This window comes from Fistularia commersonii, chromosome 9 (genome assembly GCF_037954325.1).
Source record: "Fistularia commersonii isolate RoL2024-O1a breed Wild chromosome 9, RoL_Fcom_v1.0, whole genome shotgun sequence".
In the NCBI taxonomy this organism is placed as follows: domain Eukaryota; kingdom Metazoa; phylum Chordata; class Actinopteri; order Syngnathiformes; family Fistulariidae; genus Fistularia; species Fistularia commersonii.
In genome coordinates, this window is record NC_141292.1 from 2,237,444 (window position 1) to 2,254,922 (window position 17,479).

Here is a 17,479-nt window from a genome sequence, read left to right on the forward strand (position 1 = left end):
TTTCCTGCTCTGAAAAAAATCTTCAACGTTCCCTTTTTAACGCCTTCATTTTGATTTTGTGCACGTTTCACATCGCCCACGCTTGACTGTCTTCATTCCCCTATGACTCTTTACATACAGGGATTGGAATAATAAATCTGCACTGAATTAGGCTGCGCTCCAATATGAAGAATAAAATGTGCAGCAAATGCAAGGATTATTTTTAAGCAGTTGAGTTGGTCTGACGCTATGTGTGCAGTGCAGTATTTATGGTAGTTTTGCATTGGACCTTTTGAGTCTTCTCGAGCATTTTGCAATAAATGCAACGAAAAGCTAAGAAGATGATTAGCAACTACAGAGAATAAAGGAACATTGTGGTAAAGGATCTTAATAGTACAACTCTTATATTTGTAAGTCTCTCAATTTGGTTGAAAACCAGTATTTACCCCTGGTACTCCTTGAATATTTTCACTGCTTGTTCTGTGTTGTGCCACTCAAAAGTTCACCTCAGACCTGCCTGGACTTGACGGCTCTACTGGGTTCCAGCAACAAAAACACAAATCGTTGAACAATAAGTCATTACAAAGGATTCCTTGGAGCTCAAGTCATCCCTCACTTGTGCAATTTATCCTGTCAGATAGAGTCAAATATCCCCTGTAAAATTCCCATCGGTTGCCCCTCACAAAAGAACATGGAAGACGGAACAAACAATCCACGCCCCATCCCCCAACGATTGATCACACACCAGTAATTCTAGTTAACACCTAAATTTGCGGGAATTGATCGTGACTTCGGGCTAAGAAGAGAGGTCCAATCGAAAGAATCATCCAATACCCGATATTTGTCTTTCAGCGCGTGGATTACACCCAGAGGTCATCCGGGGTTTTCCGTTTGGATCGACAACTCGCCGTTCCTCTCGAACCCTTTAATTTAGATCGGCATTTCAGACTTGATTGTTATATAACCAAAGAAAGTCAAAAAGTGAAGCGATTACTCGGGGCTAAGCTCAGCGGGACGCCTCGCCGCCAGACAGGCGAGTCAGGCTCTCCCCGTCTCTTTGTCTCCTCCAGTCGTGCTCATGCAACTACTCCTGCAAAACATGGCAGACGCTGCAGGCTCTCCGAGCCTTCTCCAGGCCGACCTGTGCAGCTGTACGGTTTATTTATTCAACATTCCAGTTTGCTCTCTCTCTCTCTCTCTCTTTCGCTCTCCCTCGCTCTGAGTCTTTTGCTTCCACGGAACAAGAGAGCATGTGACACAGGATTTGGGAGCTTATTCAATTCATGAAGCCTTTTTTTGTGTTAATGGCTAGGGGAGAGGGGAGTTGGAGAGGGAAGGGGGAGGTTTGCAAAAAAAAAAAAAAAAAAAAAAAAGAGAACCGTCAAAACCTTCAAATCTTGGAGGTGTCAAATCAGATTTAAATTGCGGTGGGAGGACGAAAATGAAAGGAAGCTTGAGTGGGGGTGGAGAGCAGAGCAATGGGAGCGAAAAGAGAAAACCTATAACGAAGCCAAAATCTTATCTTATTATGATTGTCTTTACTGAAGGAATATTCACTCATTCAGTCCAGACAATAAAAGATTTTCTGGTTTTCACCCTTGGGAAGCTTCTGTCATCAGTAAATTACATTCCCTTATCTCTTCAAATTCAATACAAGTTATGGTGAAGATTAAAAAAAAAAATGAAACAAACACCTGCATTAAATTGTGCAAGCGAATGCTACAATAGGTGTTCACTAATGTTTTATTTGCAGCCAGAAATATTATTTTTTCAATAATTTACTTTCAGCAATCATGATTAAGTGTTATGTTATGCTTGGCAGTTGCATTTGCCAATTGCTCATTAACATGATGATCAGTAATACCTTTGACAAGTGTCTCTTGTTGACGTGCATGTTACGTATGGTTTGTTCCTTTATATGAGCGTTTGCTCCTGTATTAATTCTGGTCATGTAATGATTGTTGCATAAGTTACTTTTCCACAGCTCACATCCCCTACCGGCTCTAAATATAAGTCGGAATAATAAGTAATGGGCTGCAGCTCTTTAGGATTTGGACAGACATGAAAAGAACGCTGCATCAATATTTAGTAACAGAAGACAAATGCTGCAGGCTGCTAATCCTAATAAATCACCTTTTTTGTCTTACTTTCCTCTTTCAGTGCACCCACTCTCAACTCCCTTTAAGTTTCATCAAGCTGTGAATACATTGGCGCAGAACTCTGTCAACCTGTTACAGCAAGAAACTCACATGAAGGAATAATCAGATTAATGATGGATAATTACATTTAGCTGCTCCAGTTCCGAGCTTGCGATAATACGCACGCCGGATCATTTTACACCGTTATGGCTTACAATCCGCGACGATATTGGAAACACTGAAAAAGGCTTATTGTTCATACATCGTCTTCGCCAAAGATGAAACTGTAAATCCTAAAAAGGATTAATGCTGGTTTCATGACATCACCAGCGAACTGAGGGAGAGATAAACATCCAGTGATTAAAAGGAACATTAAAACTGATTTCAAGCTGATAAGATTATGACGAGTTTATTGAAGGTTTGATCGTTTCACAACCTCAGTGTGTAGTTTAATTAAATAAAAACAGGATAGGAGCATTGATTGGTTATTTACCCGCCGTATCACTGACCCCTTGAAGCACTTTTATGGCGGAAATTATATTACGAGTCAAATACATTCACACAAGATACCATCTAGATGACAAGCCTAATATTTCCTTAAAAAAAAAAAAAAAAATTCACTTCTAATCTGTGATCCAAAAAAAATGTGAGTGTGTTGTTCAAATGTTGGTGCTTTTTTTAAAATTGCATAACTCCGACTCCATCGCATCAGTCAAAGACATCTGTGGTGTACAGCAGGGAATTTATTCATTTATAAGAGAAAAAAATAAAATCACTTACGCAACAGGAGCAGGCACACTCCGTATAGGTAATAACGAGATTTGGCAGCTTTTAAAAGAAAATGTCGCTACGGTACATATAATAATCTCGATAACTGAACGATTTCATGGATGATCAAGATCATTCCATCACGTCACCGTACACCGTCTTCCCCGCTCCTCCTGATTCATCTGGATTTGGCTCTGAAAGGCAAAACAAAAAGTTTTAAAACATTTTAAAAACAGGTTTCACTCGATTTATCAAAATGATGAGTAACGGGGGTTAGCTCACCCTGTGGCGGCGATCTGTCCGGAACTTTGCCAGTTTCTAGTAACAACCAGAGGTCTGAGCATTTCTGAGTTTCCCAACGCGTCACTGCGTAACTGCCCACCGATGATGCCACTGGGGGGCGAAAAGAAGAAAAAAGACCTTACAGGGGGGTACGGAGGAGAGCTAAAAGGGAAAATACGTAACCGCTGGATGGTTTCTCACAGATGGAAACAAGCAGGTTCCACTGCAGAGGATACGGAAGTCGTTTTTGCAGAACCTTCTGGAGAGCAAAGAGGCCGAAAGTACCTGTAGAAGAAGGAAGAAACATCTCAGTGGGCTAGAGACTTTCACAAACTTTCTCTTCATATTTCTAAGAAAAATAAGAATAAGAACAACTTTATTTATCCCGAAGGAAATTGCTGTGCCAGAGTTTCAAGTAAAGCATAACAATAATAGATAATAGTAGGAAGGAGGGAGAATAAGAAATACAAATGAAATATAAAGTGTCAAAGTCAAGGCTATAAAGTGTTTTATGGTCTTAAAAAGTACAAAGATTTGAATATTCCCTTCGGCTGAAGGAAGAGGAATTAAAACGTCAAATGACTTTTTTGAATGAAATGACAATGAATAAAAATGACAAACCACAGCTGGATTATATCATTCCGTATCAACATGTAATCATTTCACATCAATATCAAGAGGTTTGAACTCTGTGGCATTGCATTACTGTTAACCTGCTTCGTTCATTTAATAGTTCCTCATAATGGAAACTTCCTACAGAAATGTTTTACATAGTTTTAAGATGCATAAATGTGTCTATATATTCAATATCCAGTAAACGTTTGCCATTTTCAATGCGATGCATCTACTTGTGGAGTAACTTGACATGACGGATATTCAAATATAATGAATTCCAAGAACATTGATCTTTGTTTGAGCTTTATTTCTTGTTTATATTGATGCATGTCAAATCCTGCATTAGCAACACAACCCTGAGGAGCTTTGGGGGGAACAGCGCCCTCGTGTGGCCAACAATGGAAGTTTAAATTTGATAGATGAGAGTGCACTCCAACACCGCATTGTGATAAAGCATTAAATAAATGCTTTTTTTGAAAAAAAAAAAAAAAAAAAACTTCTTTTAAACTTTCAATTCTTTTGGAAATAAATTCCCTCCTGTTTGTTTGGCGTTTGTAATGCTACTCACCGAGAATAAAACTCCCGGTCCCCTTCATGAAGGCGTGAGACTGGCAGGCAGCGTAAGTCTCCAAGCCCTGAAAGAGTTAAAATATTACAGTTAAAATATTATTTTCAATCGTGTATGTGTGTGTGTGTGCAGCATCTGCAGCAGCTCAATAACAGGTGTGTGTGTGTGTGTGAGTGTGTGTCCTCCAGGGAAGTAGCCTAGCTTAGGGGTGTGTGACCGGGCTGCCCACCGGATGTTTGGCGACCAGCGCATCGTCCACTCTGGTTAGACCGAGATTTACCATCCTGTCGCTTATTTCGCATCAGATTCCACGTCCAAACGGACTGTTACAGGACGAAAACACAGAATACATAACGCTGTTGGTGCAGAACTTCCTGCTTGCAGCAAACGACACAAGCAGAGGGTAAAGTGGGTTATATGATGCTACGGCGACACCTAGTGGCGGGGAGGTCTTATTACAACATAAAGGCCTCCACAGTTTAAGTAACATAGAAATAAATCCTACACTCTCTTAAATTAAAAAGAAGTAAATATAGCAAGAAAAAAAGGGAAGAAATAGAAAAATAGCACTATAAAAATTTTAAAATGGGTTTCGCTCTCATGTCATTTCCGACAGAACACCAATCTACAGGAGAAAATCAATTTCTGAGGCTCCCAAAAATGAGCAGAAAAGGAAATGTACAAAGTTCAAGTCTGTTTTACCCTCTGATAACCAGAACAGGAGCACCAGGATAATATTTTCAACTTTGTGTTTCTTCACTCATTTGAATCATCAGACCCCACCCGGGTTTTTTTTTTTTTCAGTTCCTTAAATTATGTATCTGCCACATTTCAAATTTGCTAAAGTTGACGATACCCAGGTGACCTTCAGACCCCTGCTGTTGAATTCTGACTCCTCGGGTCCTTGAAAGAGGAGAAGGGGGAAGAGGAGGCAGCAGATGGAGAGAATGCAGCCCCACGTAGATGTAACCATCAACGATGAGTCTTGAGTTTCAGCAGCCGTTGCAGAGCTGGAGAACATCTGTTACTTGTTGCACAGGAGAAGATGGAAAGGCTTACAGAGAAGACATTAAACTCTAAACTAATTTTATGATCACTTACATCATAAAGTTCTTACAAATTTCTTCCATGACAACCACAAAACAGTCTACTTAAATCCTTTGCTGTTGAAAACGATGAATGCAAACTTGTCCTTGGTTGAAATCAGATGTTTGTTCATCCGTTCCTCCACTTTATTCATATACGGTTTTAATGTAGAGGAGAAATATGAGGAGGCTGGATGCACGTAGAGAATTTCAAAATATCACTGATTTCCTGTGTGTTTTTACTGAAGAGATAATAGTTGAGGTTTATTCATTAGTGGTTTTGAAAATTAATCAGCCAGCACTGATCCTGTCATCCTATTAGTATATATATCATTTACAAATGTTTTTTTCTGAATTTGACATGTGTTTCAAATGGAAATCAAATAGATATATAATTGTTGACTTGAAAAAAAGAGTGAGTAAACATGCTTTTTTTTGCCAACAATGCTAAACTTAAATATTATAGGGATATAACCTGGGCAATCTGTTTCTCGAAAGCGGTTTAATTCAGAAACAAAGTCTTTCAGATGGAACAAACAGCCGCAATCATTCTTATCTATTAATTCTGCAGCTGGTAGAATGCAAGGTGGCTGCTTTGAGGAGCATCTTTCTAGAGAAATATCCATTTTGGCCCAGTAAATACTTCTTTATTGTGCAGTTAGGTACAGTATCAACCTTCAGACGTCTAAGTATCATCAAATCTGATTCAAGTAGTAAAAAGATTCCCTCCACAAGAGCAGACAACTCTGTGTCTGGTAGGGTTTACGCAGAACAAAATTAAAAATACAATCACCATTTGAAACACCACACCGTCTCCATGGTTAAATGAAAACGTGAGCTGCAGTGCTTCTGCAGAGTCTTCATTTTTAAGCTTTGGGTCTCGAATATCCTTCCTGGATGTAAAACATTATGTTGGTCTTCAAAAAAAAAAATCACAAGCTGTAGTTTAATCTGTGAATGGGAGAAGAGTGAAGCTGTCTTTTGACGGTATCACAATATCTCAATATTCACACCTAAATGACGTGACAGGCTACATCCAACAAATGAGGTTCATTTTATTTATTATCATTTTACATTGGAAAAGCAACTGTCACTTACCCCCCCCCCCGACTGTACTTCTATTCACATATTGTAGCTCTTTGTTTCTAGGTGATTAATGTTTATATTCTTACAAAATAAACAAAAGAAGAAAATAAAATAAAAATAAAATAAAATTCAGACGCAATCTACACTTCTCCAAAAATCACACCCCGTCTATGACAAATACGATAACATGGGAGCCGTATTTTAGTGCAGTGTTGAAACCTGTACACACACGCGCACACACACTCGCTCACGCAAACACACACACACACACACACAGTAAAACAATCAACGAGTCGCATGTACATGTGTGAGTTACATGCTTGTGTCTGGACTCCTCACTGAAGACACAAGAGGACACATTAAGCGGGTGTGCATTGTAATACGAGGAAGGCAGGTGATCCAGGATAAAAAGGTGACAAATTGCAGTGTCTTAGAAAACAAGAGCGGGATACAGGTTAGAGTGTATAAACAAACCAGGGTGGGGGGGGGTTTGGGTTCAAGTTTACAGTCGAAGACGTCTCACATGTGGAAGATTTTAGTGACAATGAAGGTGTGCAGTGTATTCATGGTTAAAAAAAAAAAAAAAATTATAATAATAAAATAAAAAATCCATAAGGGCGAGAGCAAGGAAGGCTTGGATACGCATTTAGGACTGAGGGGGGGGGTTAAAAAAAAAAAAAAATCAAGTAAGAGGGATGAAATGTTCAGTCTCTCCCCCCCACTGCCACCCGACAAACGATAAGGTCCCGCATCGCCCACTTCAGGTTGCCTTCAAATATCACAAGGTTAAAACAAATGTTTAAATAAATAGAGCTCCACTGATAGAATTTCTTCTTCCAAAAAAAAAAAAAAAAAAAAACTCACAAAAGGAACAGAGCACCCCCCCCTACACACACACACACACACACACACACACACACACACAGCATATCCCTGCGAATAAAGAAACATGTGAAAAAGACAGGATGTCTGTTAAAACCGGCAAAATAAGATCGACTGGAGGGATTGGAACCAGTTAACAGAGGAGTGCCGCCTCGTGAAAGGTCGGCGACAGGATTCATCATTTTTAACACTTTGCCTCCTTGCGGCGACACTCCGGGAGAAAAGTGAAAACACGCTTTGACCCATGAAACGCCCAGAACCTGCAGACCACGTGGAATTTGTCGGTGGTGGGCAGAGCCGGCTTGGTTTAAGCGGCCCGTGGAAAAAGAGAGATGCCAAAGTACCAAATAAGAAAAGGCCTGCCTTTTTTTCGTTTGTTAAACAGCAACTGGAGACTTTCGAGGACACAAAAAAAAAAAAAAAAAAAAGGTTGGAAAGTGATGACTCCAGTTACCCGGGGATGATTAAAATGTGTACCATGTCCTCACTGATCAAATTCTTTTAAAAAAATATATCATCATCAACAAAACATCTTGTCGGGGACTGCTTTTTAATTTGGCCACTACTTTTGCAGAGAACAGTGAAAATGTTCGAACCCACCAATTCACGTTTTAACATTTTTTTTTTTTAAAACTGTGATATGGCCCCTTTAAGAGACAAGACACGTTAAGTCTGCCCATTTTAAAGTCCTTGGCAGCACATACACGAGCTAAAGCACAAACGTCCTCTCTCTCTCACACACACACACACACACACACACACACATACAAACACACACAATACTGGTAGTGTGATTCAATCAGTGAAATCTGATGTGTGTCGTGGCCGGCTGCAGGAGGGGGTTCGGGGCGGCGGGGGTGGTAAAGGTGTTGATGATGGCGACGATGGCAGATGTGCACCAGAGGTCAGGAAGGGAAACAGTGAAAAGGTCCGTGTCCCGTTGTACCAGCTGAATGGCAGCTACCGTGTATCCCCCCCCACCCCCCACCCCCCCGTCGGGTCCCCTTTTCTCGCAGACGCCCCAAAACCGAGCAGCTATGTGGAGGAGCTAAGTGGATGACGCCGACTGTCCGCATCTGACTGTGGTCCAAAAGAGGCTTGTCCAGTTCATCAACAAGACAACTTTTCACCCCTCACATACAAAACAATAGCAGCAGGTAGAGCTCGAGGGTATCCCTCCTCGAGAAAAAAACAAAACAAAAAAACAAAACAAAAAAACTAAAAACATAACAAATAATACCTTTCCCTGTCATCCACATGAAAAGCAAGCTATGGAGATTTACCAGTTCTGGGAAGTGGCAGATGTCTCTTTGCTTTACTCTCAGTCGCCCTCCTCCATCTTCTCACCCCCTGAATTAATTAAAACAACTGAGCAACCAACATTGTCCTCTGGCTTGAGTCTCTTGTCAACGATCCCCCCCCTCCCCCCGTTTTGCACTTTATACCCCCCCGCTTCCCTCCCACAAGTCAAACCCCCGTCCGCCTTCCTCTTCTTCTGGGTCGAGGGCAGATCATCGCTCGGGCTCCGACTCCAAGGCCAGCACCCGCTTGCGCTCTCGACACTGCTTCTTGTGGGCGGGCCAGTCCCTCTGCTGGCACTGGGAGCCGCAGTAGCGCGCCACCTGGCAGCGTCCACAGATGTTGAACTCCCGAAGCTGCGGGGAGACGAGGCACAAGATTACCTCCGGACCACCCGTCTGATTCGGCTATTTTTGGGGGGGGGGGGTTGAAAAAAAGGCCTCCGATGGAGTTTCTGAGACGCGCATGCATTTCTTCTCAAATCGTAAGGCGTTCGTGTCATGTAAAAATACTGTGTTCGTAATCTCTGGTCTTCGGTAACAGCGAACGGGTTAAAAACACTCCGACGAGCATACTGAACGTGACGGCGACAGTTTGCCGAGATACAGTTGCTTTAGATCTGTGTTGCCCAGCCTTCAACCTCTCAGCAAACAAGATTACAAAAGAATTTGGGCTCAAGGACTGGACGATAATTTTTTTTTTTGTTTTTGAAAAAAAAGGGCTGGAACGATGAGGATTTCTTTGTGCCATTTTAGCATTTGGCCATTAGAGGAGAGGCGGGCAGATGAAAGGGAACAAATGGCACGGTTTGTGTTTGGATTTTCTGACCACCTGTCAGTTTGCACCACAAGCGCCCAGATTGTACGATTACCGAAGCCCAGCGGACCCGAGGTCCTTCCATCTTTGCCTGTCGGCAACTATTTGCTTTTGAACGAAGAAGCTCCCCTTAAATGTGTTTAAAATATTAGACATACTCTCTGTTTTGACAAACGGACCCATAAGTCTTTAAGAGAAACAAAAAGAAGATATCCAAAAAAAGGGATTTAAACGGGACACGAACCGACAAATAACACGACCTCGGCAGTGTTTTGGGTCCGCGTTGAAAAATTGGCACGCATTCATTCATTTGTCAGTGCTACGACGGTAAATGTGTCCGGCCCTTGTAAGAGAAACCTACCCTCCTTTCGATGAGTGAACACGGGGGGTAATGACACTCATAGTACGTGCAGGAGCACTCCTCTTCCTCCACCAGCTCCCCGTTAGCATTGTAGTAGCGTGTGCGGCTCAGCTCCAGGTACTGTTCCTCCACCGGGTCGGCCGGTACCTGCTGGATGGCCAGCCAGTACAGTGACTGCTCTCTGGGCGTAGAGGAAAATACGGGATGAAGGTTACACACAGGCATATGGTGTGGCTTTACGTGCAATAATGATACAAATTACAAAAACAAAAAACGGTATTTAGTTCAAGGTAAACCCCCAGTGGGATCACTTTGAGCGGTTCTGTGTTTTGACCCGTGATTGCAGCTTATATGAAACACGTCCGTGAGACAAGTATCGGTTCTGCTGCTCCAGATCGTAAGACAAAATTTGGACTGATTCGGCGCCGGATCATTTGTATGTTTTACCTCTGCTTGCTGGAAATCTCCTCTGGTTTGGGGCTCCAACCGACTGGCACCAGTCGCAGGTTGTCTAGCCGGTTGTCCACTGTCACAGAGTTGATGTGGATGACTTGAAAACTGGGAGCGATGCCCCCTCTGTGCTTCTCCCTGAGCAGAGACAGCTTCAATTAGCGGCTACCAAAAAAAAAAAAAAAACAACAAAACTACAAAACAGCAATCAGGGATTTAAAGACTGTGAGTGATTTTGTTTATTCCTGCTCAGAACGATGTTCAGTAAGAATGTCAAGACTGCAAAATGCATCGATAAAGGTTCAACCTTTGCCTGTGATGGGTTTCGTGTTACTGCATGGAAAGAAATGTTGACATTCTAACATCCTATAAAAGACTGTTTTTCAGTCTTTGACATAATAGACCTTGAATCTCAACGCAGATTCACCAAAATAACAGACGTCCTCCAGATACGAGACGGGAGAATTTTTCAATTTAACGCACACCCTAATCGGCTCAGGCAGGGGCTGCACGCAGTGCGACTCAAACACACGCCTCTTTTGCTTTATTTTGAATTTTTAAGAAAGCGCCTGCCTGTGGATTTGACGAAGATCTTACTTACCAGAGCAGCTCGTGCAGCGGCCTTCCTGCCCAGCGGCCTTTGCCAATGTCAAAAGCGTAGGCAAAGATTTTGGCTCCATTGCCGTCAGCATCGACCTCCATACGCGCCTGGAAGATTAACCGCGGTTCAGTTTTAAGGGTGCCGACAATTTAAGCTTTTCCACACAAGGACAAGTAATACATTAGCATTATTATTATTATGATATACGTGGCTGAATGACATTTCCTGTCTGGTTGCAGCATACCAATACTATATGCACAATACATATATTGATAGCAAAAACATTAATAATATATTGCATTTGTGATGGACTGAAGCTTCAGTTACCTCGAAGGCATAGTTCTCAACAAGAGGTATGTCCTGCTCGTCAATCAGTGTATATTTTGTCTGAAATGACAAAATGGGGAGAAGGTGTTTCAGTGTTACGGCGAACTGATTAGGAAAAACAATCGCATCTCACGGAAAACCGGCAATCTTTTCACGAGCGGCAACGGCATAAACAAACATGTAAATGACCTCATCGGCCCACACTCCACCCCTTCCTCTGTGTGTCATGGAAATGAAGACCAGTAGCTTTTCGAACAATCGCACAAACAACAGGGAGCTCGGAAAGTATTAACTCTCCCCAATGATGGCGCTGGAGAATTAAAACACAACATGTCAAAGCTACCTTGGCCTCACAGCGGAGGGGCACGGATGACATGAGGTCAGCGTCTTAAAAAAGGGAGATGAGTACACCTGAACAGAACGCCACGTTTAAAAACCAAGAGTTATTTTGCCGACAAAGAACAAAAGGCATTGGAAAGAAAATGCTGCGAGTTTAGTGATCGGATTTAAGAAAATCGGGATGAAAGCAGAGGGTTGCATCAGGAAGGGCGCCCAGCAAAACTGGGTGAAAACTAAATATGTGAAATGTAAAAGACAGGATATTTAGATGGAGGAAGGCAGTTGCTAAGAACCCGGCCTCAGTTGCAGGTGGAACCCGGAAGCAGCACCGGTTAACGTGTGACCCGAGCTTACTCCCGCGACACCGTGGACGCCGGCGGGATCGAAACAACGCAATGTGACACTTGACCTCCCCGCATGTTGCGTGTGTGTGTGTGTGTGTGAAAGGTCAATCCGACGATACAGGTGTGTATCACCTGCCACTTGCAGGTGGGCTGCAACTCACCCACCTGCACCGTCGTGCAAGCGAGAGAACACGCCGACCGCCGGCGCGTTTGTTCAGAAACACACAGGGGAGAGTATTTGGAAAATAAACGCATACTTTTTGGGGCCAGGTTCACGCAGCCCGTGGACCCACCGCCGGCGCTTTGTCACGTTGCACAAAAGAAGCCGTTGATGGAGCGTACGGCAATGGCTTCCTCATCAGCAGACGCCTCGCTGTGTAATCCGGATGACACGGCTAGCGCGGCGGCGCTGGTTTTTAACCCCCCCCTAGCGGATCTGGAGACGTCGCCCCGCGGTCGAAAACCCTCAGCCGGCTTTTCTAATCTCCCAGTAAAGACAGCCGATAAAATTGACGGGAAGACGGGGTGTGTGGAGGGGAGGTGGGGGGTTTCGCGTCGGTGCCGACATTTCAGTTTAAAGCTAGCCAGCCGCTAGCGTACCTGCTCCATGCTAGCTAGCATTAGCTCCGCCGCTGTGCTGCGTGGTGGCGGCGCAGGCACGGAGAGGCAGCACGGAGCGGCCGGCGTTTGGAAAAACCGTTGAAACGGGAGTTTAACTGTGAAACACGGGGTAAACACGAGAACGCGGCGGTTCGATAGACAACGAGAGGCGCATCTGAAGTGATTTTTTTTTCCCCTGCGTCTTTTTTTCTGATCCCCGAGGGCCCTCCCCCGGCCGCACATGGCAGCCCTGGAATCCTGCTCACCTTCCCGGCCACACGGCCGAGCCGAACGATCCCTAGCTTAAAATCCGACATCAGGGGGGGCGAGTCGAAATCGGCGGCGGCTGAGAGCGGGAAGCGTGGGTTGAAGCCGAAGCTGTGTCCGAGTCGACGGGGCAGCCTCTCTGCCCCGCTGCGATGCCCGCTCCGGTCAACTGGTTCAGTCGCAGCCGTTCCTCCGGGGTTCTCCGGCGGCAGCCCGGCCTCGGTGACACACACACCCGCTGCTGGCCTTGCGCAGGGAGGGCGAGGCGGGACGAGCCGCTCGGTCCGTCAGCCAATCAGGTGACACGCTGCGTGTTTGGAACGCGACGCGCGCTCAGCACGTCGCCCAATCAGAATCCGCCCATTTTCAAGCCCAGCCCATTTTAGCCGTGACGCAATCACGCTCTCGTGACAATTTTCTGTGCCGTTTTCGCGCGAAATCTTCTGACGACGGGGAGGGGCCAATCAGGCGCTTCGTAGAAGTCGGCGTTTGACGTCACGGTGACGTCACATGGGAGCTGACGTATGAATGATTGACAGCTGATATGAATGAACCGTCTTCTGTGCACAAAATCGACAGCTGGGTTGCAGTAAAAACACTAAAGGTGTACGTTTAGAAATTGCATGGCTGCTGAAATATTAAACTAAACGTTTGCGTAGGATTCTTGATTGTCATTGGCGATTGTTGTGCAGTCAAACTTTGTTTGATAGGAATGCTTTTCAAAGTGACAAGTATGTTTATTTGAGCAAAGTGTCAGCCATGATACTCAAGACTCTGGTTTTTAATGTCATTATGCAAGCATATCAAAATTTTGTTGGGACCCCAGGCTAGAGGAACAAATAAAAAGAGCCATAAAAATTATAAATAGGCAAAGTGCTCCAGGACAAAAAAATGATAATGATAAAACATTCAAATAAATATTGCACTAGATAGCAGCTGAACATAAGACATTTGTTTGTTGTTGTGGACAACAATGGTATGATTTGTACATATTTTCGTATAACCTTTTCTGGGTATTTTTGTTCTCATCATTCCGGAAAACAGTTGTTTTTAATTTCAGGATGTTCCTTACCATTTCTTGCCTTTCAGTCATGGGATCGCTGCAGCGTTTTTGCCGTCTCCAGTAAAAGCTGCTACTTATCTCCTCCCAAGGGGGCGTCGTATTCATTTGAAGATTTCTATGCCCAAACTGAATGTATGCCGTTGTTTAGTGCAAACTTCCGGGGGATAACCCTGCAGTGACTCAACCCAAACACACAGTCGGCCGACAATCTAGCATATACGCTGAATTTTAAAATCACACAAACATTGATCTAAAAGATGCCTCGAAATACTATGACCTACTGTTAAGATTTGTGCAACTTGTGCATGGATTCTGTAACACTGTGCTTGAGATTACTGGCTGGTGGCGGCGGGGAAACGCTAATTTCACTTCCCATTCTGACATGTCTGCCCGCTGTCGTCCTTCCAGTTGCAACTTCCTTTGAGTTAAAAGTAATTGACAAAATGGTCTTTAGATGATTTTCTGGATTTTAATTAACTATGATGAAAACCCAGTGTTTGTGTCAGGGGTTTTAATCCCAGAGGTCCTATCTCAGGTGGATGAAGGGATTTTAAGGATTTGCATTTAAGGAAACACAAGACAGCTGCCACTGCCGGAGAGGCCTGAGAGCTGGATGCTGTATTTACTATCAATAAAAACACGTTTGTGTTGCTCGTAATGGCATTTGGTAGCAGCTTGTCATCAGTCTACGTTTTCCCGAGTCTTTTCTGAGTACGGTAACGCAAACCAGCACCATCAGTGGAAAGGAAGCCGATGGACCGGGTCAGATCGGGGTCTGCAATGAACCTCTTGCATGTATTTGGTCTTTGGGAAGAAGATGGAGAATCCTGAGGAAACCCACGTAAAATTGAAGAAAATATGCAGAGGCGGGAACGCTAGTCACCGTGCTGCTCCTTGAAATGTAGCTCATCTTTTTTTTTTTCACATGACATTACTCCAGTTCACAGGAAACCCCGGTTCTCTTGAACCCCAAGCATCATGTTACAAAACAGCAAATATTATATTTGGTGGATGCCCTGTGTTCCTAAAGTGAGAGGTGCAGTTTGACCTGGGAGTCAGGACCTCTGTCAATTATTAATTTCCTGTTACCTTCAAGGAAGACGAAGTAAAGAGGAAGGAGGAAGAGCATCAATGCTACTTTGTGGTTTGAGAGTCCTTTCAAAAAAAAAAATAGCAAAAAAGTAAGTGCCTTTCCATGTTGATACAATAATAATAATAATAATTTACTACTACTACTACCAATTATAATAATAATGATAAGTATCTCTTTGACTTATTTTTTTAAAGAAAGCTTTGATTTGAGACAATAATACAGCATATCTTTAACTTCACATTTTGTAAATGTGTTTACATTTTGAATCTCATGGATTTATGTTGCTTTTTTTTAAAGCACAAATAAAAACCCATAATGACACTGTTTAAGAAATGAGTCTTCGTCTCCACTCGGCTGTTTCCTTCAAGCACCACAGCTAATCATCTTCCTCCATCTAACCTTCTCCACTGTATCTTCTCTTCTCCCACACCAATTGACTTCCTGTCCTCTTTCCCTCCATCCATAAGCCTCCTCTCTGGTCTTCCTCTCCACCTCCTGCCTAGCAGTTCCAATCTCTTAATCAGCTAAACTTAAATGTACAATGTACTTAAAATCCTGCAGCTTCTCCATCTCCACGTGTACTCTGTGCTGCACTCCTCTCCTTTCCTGGTTGTACCTCCACCTCTCTAGATGTTCCTCCAATGTCATCTGCAACGTCGTAATCACGCATAACCTCATCTTTCAGTATATTCGTCACCGATGCGAACAAGAAGGGGCTCAGATGCACTCCCTCCTCTTCGCCGAAACTCCACGGTCACACCTCACCGTTGTCTTACAGCTCTCCCACATGTCCTGCAAGATAGTGTTGAGGTGAGTTGCGAAAAAAAAACAAAAAACGAGTGACTTTGTCAAATTTAACCGGTGAAACCGATGGTGATGTCCACACCTTCGATGCAGATTGGATCTGACTGGCTGCTCCACAGACCCCCATCTGGAGACATTCTGTCTAACACACTTGTTTCTGCCTCAAGAGGCTTTCCAGGTGGCCATCAATGCACACAGGAGCTGAAAAGTGTGTCACGCGGTATTTCTTCATACCTGATTCTCTCAAAGACTCACCTGTTTTCTATCACACCCATTTATCCTGGAAAAACAAGAAAGAACCTTTCCACAGACTTCTCCTGCCAAACACATGCAGAGGTCATTAATGAAAATTAAACTACGATATAGTCAAGGTCATTTGACGGTCTTAGTAAATGAGTTTTTTGTGCTCCAAAACGGTTCCAGCTTCCATTCGAGTGGCCGACTAGGTTCTTATTAATAATTGAGTTTGCTCGTTCTTCTGGACTCCGAATTGACCATGTTGGCGGCTCTATGATTGACAGGATCGCCTCTGGGGATCTCCTCCTCCCCACAGACCGCCTCGGGGACCCCGTGAGCAGGTACGGTGTGGACGTAATGAAGACAAACTTCCTAATGATTGGAGTGAGTGTCGCTGTCTTGTATTTATGGTCCTTCTCTGGGCTCTGTGTACACAATCTGTTGAATGGACCTCCAAAAACTTGTTTTGTCTTTAATTATGCCATCAGGGTGGTGTCTAAAATTGAACAAATACAACACTATAAGCCTGAATTACTGTCACTGACTGTGAAAACAGGTTTTCTCTGTCCAAAAATAGGATGTACAGTACTTCATCCTACACAGATAAGCACATATCATTGATTGCAGGAAGAAAACAATAGGCTTGAGGAGCTGGATAGACGAAATCAACAAACAAAAATAAGATAGTCTAATAATCAACCTTACATTGATTGAATCTGATAAAGTAAAAGTCTGCTTTGTTGTTAATTTCTCTGCGGAATCAAGAGGATGTTTCACACTATCCCACGGTGACATTAAATTAACAAAATAATAATACAGTGCACATTTCACAATAAAGTGCACATAAGACATTAAACTATAAAGTGCATGCAGATACAATGTACTAGCACTGAGGTGAAAAACACTGAATAAAAAAACTGAAATTAAGATAAGATAAGATAAGATAAGATAAGATAAGATAAGATAAGATAAGATAAGATAAGATAAGATAAGATAAACTTAATTGATCACCAGAAGGGGAATTCCATTGTCACATTAGCGTAACAGGTATAATGTCCAAAAAAAGACGAAAGAAATATGAATATAAATATGAGTATTAATATAAACAAAAAGGCAGAAGACAGGATATAGCAAGACTAAAAATAAATAAATAGACAGCAGATTAGTAGACAACAGATAACACAGTGGGATGACAATGGGCAACATCAAGGAACAGTGAGGGTGAAAAACACACAACTAGAACTAAACTACCACTGCCACCGATCAAAGATGGTCCAGGTTTAGTCCCAACACCACCGAGCGGGCTTTCCTCACTATCTTATTGAGCCCACTATCCTCCGATTCTTCCGGAAGTCTACAACCACCTCCAAAACTCACTATCAGACCTTTGCACTCCTCCTCGTTGTCATCGTTGATGCATCGAACGATGGAAGAGTCAACGGAGAACTTCTGGAACCGGAGTTGTACCGTAAGTT

The 17,479-nt window shown here is 43.1% G+C and overlaps 2 protein-coding genes across 2 annotated transcripts; both read right to left on the minus strand.

Annotated features, from left to right (window-relative positions):
- Window positions 1-2,840: 2,840 nt before the first annotated feature.
- On the minus strand, window positions 2,841-4,743 carry tmem141 (transmembrane protein 141). The gene is made up of 5 exons (XM_086153042.1): window positions 4,580-4,743; window positions 4,351-4,417; window positions 3,369-3,452; window positions 3,168-3,278; window positions 2,841-3,079 (listed from the first exon to the last, which is right to left on the minus strand). The coding sequence occupies exons 1-5, from the start codon at window positions 4,631-4,633 to the stop codon at window positions 3,018-3,020; spliced, it is 378 nt and encodes a 125-aa protein (XP_086009168.1). The 5' UTR covers window positions 4,634-4,743; the 3' UTR covers window positions 2,841-3,017.
- A 4,135-nt stretch (window positions 4,744-8,878) lies between these two features.
- On the minus strand, window positions 8,879-13,062 carry zmynd19 (zinc finger, MYND-type containing 19). The gene is made up of 6 exons (XM_086153044.1): window positions 12,807-13,062; window positions 11,258-11,317; window positions 10,931-11,037; window positions 10,327-10,467; window positions 9,880-10,060; window positions 8,879-9,058 (listed from the first exon to the last, which is right to left on the minus strand). Exons 1-6 carry the CDS (start codon window positions 12,855-12,857, stop codon window positions 8,915-8,917), a joined length of 684 nt encoding a protein of 227 aa, XP_086009170.1. The 5' UTR covers window positions 12,858-13,062; the 3' UTR covers window positions 8,879-8,914.
- Between the last annotated feature and the right edge of the window lie 4,417 nt (window positions 13,063-17,479).